The 12,586-nt window shown below is 35.3% G+C and overlaps 1 protein-coding gene across 1 annotated transcript in view; it reads left to right on the top strand.

Annotated features, from left to right (window-relative positions):
* The window catches only part of LOC145683695 (uncharacterized), a 125,973-nt gene that overhangs the window by 90,761 nt on the left and 22,626 nt on the right, over positions 1 to 12,586 (top strand). The window contains exons 17-18 of the mRNA XM_081755066.1: positions 5,174 to 5,212; positions 11,564 to 11,605. Of these exons, the coding sequence (XP_081611192.1) occupies positions 5,174 to 5,212; positions 11,564 to 11,605 (81 nt within the window). The remainder of the gene's footprint in view (positions 1 to 5,173; positions 5,213 to 11,563; positions 11,606 to 12,586) is intronic.

Here is a 12,586-nt window from a genome sequence, read left to right on the forward strand (position 1 = left end):
ATGCTTATTTGTGTTCATGCTTGTATAGTTACATCAAAAAATAAGTTTGTTCACATATCATGTTTCATAATATTTGACCATCTTAAGGTCCTCGGGTCCATTTTGACCTATTTTTCTTTTCAATGTTCTGTAATTGTTATAATATATCATCTAAACTTCTCATACTGTATGACTTTTATTAATTTTACTATGTTTGCATATGCAATTAATATAATCGCCGTAGGTATTTAAATTATGAAGCTATAATTTTTTTTTTTTTACACTTAAATCCCTGGATCTATTTAGAGTCATATAGTCTGGGTGAGGTACTTCCTAGGCTCCACTGCAAGATAAGAAAGTGAATTTGACCATTCGAAACTGATACTTCAAACGAGAACCTTAAGACGGTTAAGTACATAATATTTATATTTTACTTATGCATTTGAAACTTTTCTTTCGAAAGCGAGAAAATTCATTTATAAGTAAAACTAATATCAGAGTGTGGACAAGGGCGTCCATGCTGTGGTTTCCAAGGGGGGGTAAGCATAAGAGACGTTTCAAATATAGTTTCAAATTTTGCTGTAACTAATGTAAAAATTCTATTGGGTTTTCAATATTCTGAAGTACAATTTCCTCTTAAGAGGGGCGAGCGCCCTACCTTGCCCCCCCTGCTAGGCACCCTTGAGTGTGGATAATAGGTTTAGATTCGAAGAATATTGTTATGAGGGGAAAAGATTTTGGTAGAGTTTGGTAACTTAAATGAAGTAATCAAAACAAGGATATTTTTTTATTGGAATAGTGTATACTTGTGACCTAAAGAACAACGTAAGAATAAGATTTAAGTAAAATCAGAAGCAAATTTAAGAGCACACAAAAGATAAAGAACAAATCATAACAAAAAGAGATAACGGACAGAAATGTATAATGTAAAGTTTTGCTTGTGCAGAAATAGATAGAGCGAATTAGAGTTCACAATTGATTTCCCACTACCGTCTTTTATTACAAAATCTACTATGAATAGTATATTACAAATATTACTACAATGTAAATTCTGTAATACCGGGTAAAGAGATGACCCGAGGCAAGAGTAGCCTAGGGAAGAATATCCACAGAGCTCCGAAGCAAGCTAGGTGGAGTAGAATTATGGCCTCTAATGCTCCATGGAAGCTCAGAGAATGTTAAGAGTCACAGAGCTCCGAAGCAAGCTAGGTGGAGTAGAATTATGGTCTCTAATGCTAAATGTTATCTCAGAGAATGTTAAGAGTCACAGAGCTCCGGAGCAAGCTAGGTGGAGTAGCATTATGGTCTCTAATGCTCCATGCAAGCTCAGAGAATGTTAAGAGTCACAGAGCTCCGAAGCAAGCTAGGTGTAGTACAATTATGGTCTCTAATGCTAAATGTTATCTCAGAGAATGTTAAGAGTCACAGAGCTCCGGAGCAAGCTAGGTGGAGTAGCATTATGGTCTCTAATGCTCCATGCAAGCTCAGAGAATGTTAAGAGTCACAGAGCTCCGAAGCAAGCTAGGTGGAGTAGAATTATGGTCTCTAATGCTCCATGCAAGCTCAGAGAATGTTAAAAGTAACAGAGCTCCGAAGCAAGCTAGGTGGAGTAGAATTATGGTCTCTAATGCTCCATGCAAGCTCAGAGAATGTTAAGAGTCACAGAGCTCCGAAGAAAGCTAATTGACTGACGTTAGGAGTCCCAACAAAGCTCCGAGCAAGCTGAGTAGGAAGAGAGGAAGGTTAGAGTTCCGAGTAAACTAGAAACTTTGGGTTACGTATCTCCTAGAGCTCCATGCAAACTAGAGAAGTGGTGACCAATCGCAGACTGAAGCTTGTCGCCGAAATTCTGTGAGTTATATAGGTGCTACAGGTATGGCGGTAGTGATCTTGTTCCTTAGTTATCACATTACCAGTAGTGTCACTGTTGTCGGTAGGTATAATAATCCGTAGTAAGATGCACATGGTAGACGTTTGTAGATATAAGTACATGTCGGTTCTGTGTAAACACAACCACGCTCGATATTACAATATACTTATAAAGAATTTACAGAAACGAAATGAAAAGAAGTGAAACACGAAAATATATTTGTGCACTATATTTCTCTTAGTATATTATTATAGTCTGTCATTTCTGAAATTCATATTTCATTTAAGTTACTATTTGACAAAATTTGTAATCTACTACGTTGCAGTGTGGATTTAGGTCCCGTAAGATAAACTCAAATTTCTATTTAAAATGTTTATTACGTTATAACAGAGCCCTTTTGGCGCACGTTGCCCCGGGTCCGATTCCCAGTAGGAGAGGACTTAACATTTACTTTCATTAATCACCCATCTGCTTTAACCCGGAGACAGCTAAAATTTTTATTTCATTTTTACTTACCTTACTATACAACTCTACAAGTCTACAGGTGGGCTTTATTTTTATTCACAGGCATCTCCATTCTTCTTCGTTCTTTGCTTTTTCTTTCCAGTTCATGACTCAATATTCTCAGGTCGTTGTTTACAGTCTCGTACCACCTTTGTTTTCGTTTACCTCTTTTCCTCGTGGAAAATATGTTTTCATGTAATATCCTCTTTGCTAGTCGTCCTTCTTCCATTCTCTCTACGTGTCCAGTCCAGCGAAGCTGTTGTGTTTTTATAAACCGTACAATATCTTCTCTTCTTAAGATGTCTTCTATTTTTATTGGTTCTGCTTCTCCACTCGTTATTTTCTCTAATTGGCCTGAAAATCATTCTGATTATTTTCCGTTCGAATATTCGTAGTTTTTTCTTTATTTGCTTTCGTTAACGTCTTTATTTCCTGCGCTGTAGGTGACTATCAGTCTAAATGTCGTTTCGTAAATGTTCAACTTGGTTTGCTTGCCAATACTTTTGTTTTTGAGTATCTAAGCATTAGCATAATACATCTTGTTTCCTGCTATAATGCTTTCTCTGATTGTAGTTGTCATGTTATTCTTGTTATCTATTGTCATTCGTAAATATTTAAATCTGTCCACTTCTTCAAATGTTTCGTTTTCTATTACAAAGCTTCCCTTTCTTTTCTTACTTTTATCTGATGTTATGTGCATGTATTTTGTTTGTTCAGTGTTTACTTGAAGTCCCAGTGTATTTGCTAGTTTCTCTAGTTCGTTGAAGAGCTTCCGAGTTCATATTCTATTCACGTCAAGATAGAGATTCATCTCCATAGGTGCACCAATGAAAGAAACTATAAAGTTATTCTACAACTGTTATTAATTAAGAAATTTTACAAATTCTTCATTACTTCACTTATTAAGGTTTCAAATAAGAGTATTACATTGTATACTTGGTATGCAATACACGTGATATACGAAAACAGCAACAGCAAACGAGAAAAAAATCTCCCAAGCACTTATGCATAAAAAATATTAGTACTGTGTTTAAAATTACAGAAACTAAATTTAAAATATCACTAAAATCATCGCCACTACAAAAACTATACTATGTCTGGGATCATGGATTGATATGTGTCTTTTTGTCAGATTGACTTTTGATAATGAAACGTTTCCAACATTTAATCTTTTAACCTTATTCTTGGACTCTTTTAATATATTAGGTATAGTATATTTCTAGGTCTTTATACTTCTTCCAATTATTAGATATATTATATCTTTTATGAACAAAAATCACCAAGAACTGGAAGAGATGATTTGGACATGTTGCTTCCTAAGATGTTACTTGATTGGATAATTGACTTCCCAGACAAGGGCGCCGATTTCTCTGTAAATTTGGGGGGACCCATTCAGATGCAGAAGGTATATATATGAAGATTTTAAGACAAATTGCACTCAAATTATGCCAAATATTGTATATTCATAAATACAATAGGTGGCCCACATGAGCTTTGGGGGTCCCGGCCCCCCTGCCCCCTTCCAGGATCGGCGCTCTTGTTCCCAGACTATTTCGTTCGTAAGCTTTAACATTTCTAAGAACTATAAGGAATTACATTCCCTTCTGATTATAACATACACTTATTTTGTGCACATTATAAAGTGCTGTATAGACAGAGACAAAAGCTTTTTCCATTTGGTAAAATTTATTTTGGAAATAATGCTGGTATAGCTGGGAAGTACAACAGTGGTATGGCTGGAATTTACAGAAAATTACATTTTTTTTAATCTACTGAAAACTGTACTCAAATTGTCATTTCATTCTGAAGTTATTTACGAAAATAATTTCATGAAAGGGAAAAACTTTTGTCGGTGACTGCACATAAATCTACAATGTAGTGTATGAATCCAGTGATTATGTGAAAAATTTATGTGATCAAGTGGACCCTATAGTCCATATATTACACGCCAATACCAAAAGTTTTTAAGACGAGAGTACGTTAATTTACATTATGGGAGCCGTTGAGGTACGGTTTCATGAATATTAGGGATTTCTCTTGTAGTTTATGGTTAGTGTACAGCAGGCTCGTATCCAGAGGTGTCTGGGGGGACCGTCCTACCCTAAATCTTTACTATCCCCCTAAAATTGTCACCGTAGGCTTCCAAATGAACTATAATATGGTAATGAACTATAATATGGTTGGATCGGCCTTCATTACCTGGCCCCACCAGCCCCCTACATTTTTGGGCTGGCTACCGGCCTGGTGTACACACTTTCTGCTTGGGAGACCCGGGTTTGAGTCAGAGCGGCAGCTCATGTGATAGGATTCCACGTTAAGCTGTAAGTCCACATCTCAGATAGCCTTGGTACTAAAAGGGACGCTAAATTCCAAATGAACCAAACATGAAAATCAGGATCAAATAAAGTACCTTTCTGGCACTTCCAACCCCCAGACCTGTATGTTTTTAAACACCCGTTGTCAGTTCTGGAGTTCAGACTCCACAACATGAATTTTGTTCCATACTCGCCAACGAAATTGAGTACTCTACACTACGAGGAATGGTTAATATTTTTCTGAAACTATTAATGTAATAATGCCTCAATGCCACGATGAATCAGACGTGCTTTGCGGGCTAACGGTATATTAATCAATTAAGTTGCATTTTCTTTAAATACTTCCAACAATTTCATAACAATTTGTATTTGCATATATGTGTTCATAAGTAAATGTAAATGTATATGGTTATTAAGACTTGTCATTTTAAATGAACAACTGTAATAATTAATTCTTTATGTAACATAATAATTAATTAAATGATTAAATCTTATATTATTTCAGTTCCTTTGCCACCAATACCAATAGCTTCTACTGACACAGGTAAAGTTAGATACAAGTTGAAGCAGAAACCATTTAATTACATTCTATTTATAAATATAGGTTAATTAGGTTGATTTTTAAAATAAAAACATGTTGTATTAGACAATACATGTGTATATTGCTAGCGTTCTAGAAAAAAATAAACTACGACGCAAACACAATATAGAACTGGGAAATGTAAAACATTTAAATGGTGAAAATTTTGTACATACTTTGGAAGTTTATAGTATAGAAGTTTACATACTTTGGAAGTATAAAGTCTATAATTACAACGGAATATTTAAGATGGAGGACAGGTAAGAATTATATTAGAAATTATATTAGAAATGCGTAGAGTGTTAGTTGTAACGACAAATAAAAGACCTTTGGTTGGACCAAGCGAGTTCTGCATCTATATCTATATCTATCTATATATATATATATATATATATATATATATATATATATATATATATATATATATATCTATATATCTATATATATATATATCTATATATCTATATATCTATATATCTATATCTATATATATATATATATCTATATATCTATATATCTATCTATCTATCTATCTATCTATCTATATATATATATATATATATATATATGTCTATCTATCTATCTATCTGTCTATTTGACTGGCTCAAAAGTAAGTACTGATCAATAGTACCGTACTGATCTGATCAGCTCATTGCCTTTCATATAGCTTCTTATTGTTACCCATCAGGTAGACTTAGTTTCTTTATTATTTGTTCTTAATGTCCCTTTTTACTTATACCTTAAGCTCGCAAGAACCGAAGCAAATAAATCTTAAACTAGAATGTTATACTTGATCCATGCAGGGGTGCATACTTTTGGGCCACTATATATATATATATATATATATATATATATATATATATATATATATATATATATATATATATATATATATCCGTGGAACCAGAATATGATCAAGGGAGGGGGCTAAACCACAGTTTGCCGCTTTAACCAATGTAAAGAAAGTAGGATTAAAGCCCATTTATTGAGTGTATACCTAAGCGTTAATGCTATACACTGGATAAAATGGGCCTCAATCCTACTTTCTTTACATTGGATAAAGTCCCTTTAGCTTTCCCCTTGGATCCGCGCCTATGTATCTCTCCCTCTCTCTCGTATATATTACTGTTTTGAATTATGCAATCCTATTTTAATCTAGGTAGTTTCAAACAAGGTATGTAATTTTGTAAAGTTTAGGTTTGGTAACTTTGTTTTATTTTTGTTCTTCTTATTGTAACTTTGCTCCGTTCGTATTTATGTATTTCTGCTTTCTCGTTGTATAATCATCTATACGCTATACTGTATGAAAACCTATTGTAATTGGAAGTTAAACCCTGTATAGGTGGGAATAAATAAATAAATGAAGAAAAATAATCAATGTGGATCATTATAGTCCTTAACTATATAAAACAGCCACAACTTGTTCGTTAGCATCCATCAGGTCAACAGACATGATGCCTTCATGCTGGACAGCAATTCATAAGTACTTATCACTCAAACGGCGATGGAAACTCTGTCATTGAGCTATGGTAGGAAACCCTTCTCATCACTACAGTCTGTTGAAGTCTGTATCTTCCACTACCTCTTCCGCCATCTTGATCACTACCATTTCTTTGAGATAATTCTTTCTGGGGAGGGAAGGGCTACATCGTATGCATGAAGGAATGATCGAAATTAGTCTGAAGCGTACTTACAGAAGTCTACAAGGTATAAGGCTTAAGAACCCCTACCACAAAAATTTTAAACTAAACTTTAATATCTATATATAATAATAATAATAATAATAATTTATATATATATATATATATATATATATATATATATATCACAAACTCATTCTCGTTATCTAGAACAAGAAAGAATTGCCACAAGAGTGGAAAGAATCAATCATTGTTCCAATTCACAAGAAAGGCGACAAAACTGACTGTAATAATTATCGAGGCATTTCTCTTCTGTCAACATCCTATAAAATCCTTTCAAATATTCTATTAGCAAGACTGACCCCATACGCAGATGAAATTATTGGAGATTATCAGTGCGGATTTAGACGAAATCGATCAACTATCGACCAAATATTTACCATTCGCCAAATACTAGAAAAAAGTGGGAATACAATACCCCGGTACATCAACTATTTATTGATTTTAGAAAGACGTTCGACTCGGTTAGGAGAGAAACATTATACAACGTTCTCACAGAACTTGGAATACCGAGAAAGCTAATTAGATTAATTAGGATATGTTTGAATGAATCCCAAAGTAAAGTACGGGTAGGAAAATTTTTGTCCACGAGCTTTCACGTCGAAAATGGCCTGAAACAAGGAGATGCGTTGTCGCCATTATTATTTAACTTCGTTCTGGAATACGCTATAAGGAAAATCAAAGATAGCAACCAGGGCCTAGAGTTGAACGGTATTCACCAGGTTATGGCATATGCTGATGATGTAAAGTTAATAGGGAATGATAGGAGAACAATAGAAAGAAATGCAGAGATCTTATTAAACGCTTGCAGGGACATGGGGTTAGAAGTAAATGCAGAGAAAACTAAATACATGGAAGTACGTAATACAGCAAATTATAGATGCGTTAAAATATTAAATAATACTTTTGATAAAGTGGATAGTTTCAAATATCTAGGATCAACATTAACAGAGGGAAATCATATTTACGAAGAAATTAAATGTCGACTAAAAGCAGGGAATTCGTGTTACTATTCGGTCCAAAATCTTTTGTCGTCGCGAATTCTGTCGAGGAATTTGAATCTTAAAATGTACAAAACTATAATCATGCCTGTTGCTCTGTATGGCTGCGAAACATGGTCACTTACTCTGAGGGAAGAGCATAGACTGAAAGTATTTGAGAACAAGATCCTGAGACGAATATTCGGGCCCAAGAGGAACGGGAATGGGGAATGGCGGAAACTTCATAACGAGGAACTACTGTACATAATTTATACGGTTTACCCAACATTGATATGGTCGTCAAGTCTAGGAGGCTTAGGTGGGCGGGTCATGTAGCTAGAATGGAAGAAAGTAGAAACGCTTTCAGTCTTGACTGGAAGACCAATCGGAAAACGACCATTAGGAAGACCTATGCCCAGATAGGAGGACAATATTAAGATGGATCTCGCAGAGATAGGAATACAAAGTAGAAACTGGATGCAGTTAGCTAAGGATAGAAGTCAGTGGAGAGCTTTTGTGAACGCGGCATTGAACCTCTGGGTTCCATAGGCCATAGAGTTAGTTAGTTAGTTATAATATATATATATAACAGGTGTATTAAAATTTTGGATTTAGCTAACATCTCAGAAACAAAGCCATAAATACTACACTGCTCCTAGTGTTTTAAAATAATACACTTGTCAAAGGAGTTCTTTCTATGTGCAATCTATAAAACAACACCAGATAAAAAAGATACTATATTTTCACACCTTTGGTTCTTCTTGTTTCTTAGAAAAAAAAACGAAAAACATGTGTTACGTGTACAAATAGTTAGGCCTACTAAATATATTTGTGAGTAGTAGATAATAAATCTTGCTCTGGTTCGGAAACACCTAGCAAGGAAAGTACTTGGGCTCGAACGGACGAATACGCACAAAAAGTAAAGTATGTGTAATCTGAACACCCCGGAAACAAAACAGTGATGTCCGTTTTTCTGCAAGATCGTGTAAACGTCCGTAAGAGCAGGGCAAAGTAGAGCAAATGCCATAACTACGGGGCGTTATAAAGTCAGGCCCCGAGCCATTTTTACAGGTGGATTGAAAAATCGGCACACACGTATCTCATTATTCTTAGGGGCCATACATTTCGAATGAAAAAGTTGTGTCCCAGTGTCTCTTGGAGGGTCCCAGGCAGGGTCCAACCAAAATTTTCAAATGGTAAGGGGCCAAGCAGTAAATCGTTGGAAAAGTATTGTGAAAAGAAACAAGATGTAGCAAGTCCCGAGTCTTTACGCTTACCCTGTACAAAATGGTAGGTAGTCAAAATATCAACACAGTTGTCATGGAAGAGTCTCTGACCACCATTTTGCATAGTATAGGCATACGGACTCGCGACTTGTTGCAACTTGTTTCTTTTCGCAATACCTTTTCAACGATCTACTACTTGACCCCCTTACCATTAGAAAATTTTAGTTTGACCCTATGTGGGATCCTCCTGGCGACCCTGAGACACAACTTTTTTCATTCAAAATGTATACCCCTAAAAATAATGAGATACGTGTGCGCCGATTTTTCAATCCACCCTTAAAGATGGATCGGGGTCTGGCTTTATGACGCCCGTACTTATGGTATGTGCTCTACTTTGCCCTGCTCTTACGGACGTTTACACGATCTTGCAGAAAAACGGACATCACTATTTGCTTCCGGGGTGCTCATGCTTTCCTTTTTGTGCGTGTTCATCCGTTCGAGCCCAAGTACTTTTCTTGCAAGTAGATAATATATTTACCACGATTACCACGATTTTAATTGAATTTCTATAAAAAGAAATCGGTCGAGATTTCTTTAAATGAATAGCAGATAAAGAAATTTTAGCTTGAAATAGGCCTAATATCTAAAGTTTATGAAAGTAGCCGTCTTGATATTAATTCAAATTTGAGATATGTCATACAATTAATTGCAATTTATTGCATACAGAAGCTATTTGGTTATGCACGTTTCATTTCAAATATCTAATCTATTAAATTTAATACCAGAGAATTTGTATACCAAAGAATTAAATGTAGCAAAAATATTCTTTATTTTACTTATAATAATTAAGAAGTCATGCTGCAATATTTCTGGAAAGGATACTTCTTATTTAAACTAAACTGGTCCTCCTTTTGTCTTTTGGATGTACACCATTCAAGAACCTGAATTAAACATTCTTCACTTGCAATATGTTCGTTTCCAATAGATATATTCATGCAGTGGTCCAATGATGATATTTCGAGTTAGTTTCTCATTCTATTAATTGTTCTTAAAGACCATGCAAGCAATAGTTGCTGACACAGGCATAGTTAATATTTTCACACATGTGCTTTTTAGTCCATTGTAACCTAGAGTTGAATTTAGAATATATCTTAATGTTGACACATTATCATTCCCACTTTTCGCCAAGAATTTGATGGATTTGATATATAGTTGTAACTTTATCTCATGAAAGTTAAGAAAGATTTCTCATATCTGATTTCTTTATCAGCTAAATATGATCAAAGTTTTAAGAAAAAAAAACAAAATAAGAAAATTGAATGTATTGCGTCTCTGTCAGATATTTCCGTATTGGTATATTGAAGAAATATACCAAACAATTTTCATCTTCTAAACCGAAGGAAAATCAAAAGGTCTAGGGGTCAGTATCTCTCGGACGCCCACCTGAAAGAAACACTTTTGATCAGTTCGTGAGGTTAGAAGATCTTTCCTCATGATTGGATCGTGGAACATGCGGTTGAAGACTTCTGTGCATCACAGACTCAAGATTTTCTTCGCCACAGAATCCAAACGTTGGTTGAACATGCTAAAAGTCTGTGGTTGCAAACGGAGAATATTTTGATTAACTCAAATTGATTTTTGTTTGTTTGGCCTTTTCAAATAAAGTATTTGAGGCAGATATTTCTTTGCCACCTAGCTAATAAGCAGCTCTGTGACAGATTTTTTTTCTGAAGGGGCAAGAATTAATATTCGGGCCCCCTATGTAAAGTTGTTTCGGGCCCTGCCGCTAAATTCGAAAATAGGCCCCTTTTTTCCATCTTTCTTTTACTCTTTATGGGACTCCCGAGCCTGTGGGTCCTCCCCTCGTCCCTAGGCACGTTCCATACATAAAAAAATAATTAAGGGGACAATATTGACAAATATCAAAGTCATACGAATAAATATTATTTCTAGGGCCCCTAATAGGAGATATTTTTTACTGAAATAGGCCCTTTTGTTTTATTTATCTTTTGTATTGCTTTTTTATGTAATGTCGTGAATCTGTTTGATGCTTCATTTATAATTTCATGTTTGTATCGTATGTGGAGTAAGAAAATTTTGTCTTAAAGTGGGCCCCCCACGAACGACTGGGAGCTTCTCTGTGGGGGCAGTTGCACCACCTGCCCCTCCACAAGTTACGGCCCTGCTAATGAGTACATTGTAACCTAGAAGAAGTATATACTCAGATAACAATAATACTTTAAAACCGCATTACTTCAGAATTTCTTTCACTGAATGTAAACATGTATTTCAAAATTTGAAATATATACAGTTAGTTGTACATTTTTTAAAAGCATAACTACAAATAGAATTATGAATTTTAATGTTTGAAATCATTTTAACAACCAAAATTAATCTATCCAAATTTAGGGAACCAGGCACCTCTAAAACTAGGACCTGCGATTCAGCAAGGCAAGTATAATCCTTTATTAAAAGTTATATGTTAATATGTGGTAAGATATTATATACCTTTTGATCTTCCAACAGATATGTTTATGCATCTAAAACATTATAGAACAAACATAATCTATACTTCTGTCTGTTCCCGTTCGTTTCTTCGTAAGTACAAAAGCAAAAATAGTAAGAAATAGCATAAAATGGTTTCTTAATATGGATTTCCAGTCCTAATATATCTGCTATTTTTTAATAAGGAGGTTTATGTGCCGAGTTTCATCTCCTAAATATTTCAGGTATGAATGTGGGTTATATTTCAATTCCCTTATCTCCTTTAGCATATGTACTTCAAAAACCCTTTCTTATTTATTCTCGTAACAAAAGTAGTTTTGTGTCTAAATTGCAAGTTTCTAAATATATTAGCACAGAGTTCCTACTGGTCAGGCAAATCAGGGAAGTCAGGGAGAACTCAGAGAAAATGGTGCGGGTCAGGGAAGTCAGGGAGAATTCAGAGAAAATGGTGCGAGTCAGGGAAGTCAGGGAGAACTCAGAGCAAATGGTGCGGTCAGGGAAGTTCAGGAAAAGCTCAGAGAAAATGGTGCGGGTCAGGGAAGTTCAGGGAAAACTTAGAGCAAATGGTGCAGGTCAGGGAAGTTCAGGGAAAACTCAGAGAAAATGGTGCTTGTCAGGGTAGTTCAGGGAAAACTCAGAGAAAATGGTGCTTGTCAGGGAAGTTTAGGGAAAACTTACAGCAAATGGTGCGGTCAGGGAAGTTCAGGGAAAACTCAGAGAAAATGGTGCTTGTCAGGGAAGTTCAGGGAAAACTCAGAGAAAATGGTGCTTGTCAGGGTAGTTCAGGGAAAACTCAGAGAAAATGGTGCTTGTCAGGGAAGTTCAGGGAAAACTTAGAGCAAGTGGTACGGGTCAGGGAAGTTCAGGGAAAACTCAGAGAAAATGGTGCTTGTCAGAGTAGTTCAGGGAAAACTCAGAGAAAATGGT

Source organism: Thermobia domestica, chromosome 4, assembly GCF_964235325.1.
Source record: "Thermobia domestica chromosome 4, izTheDome1.hap1.1, whole genome shotgun sequence".
In the NCBI taxonomy this organism is placed as follows: Eukaryota; Metazoa; Arthropoda; class Insecta; order Zygentoma; family Lepismatidae; genus Thermobia; species Thermobia domestica.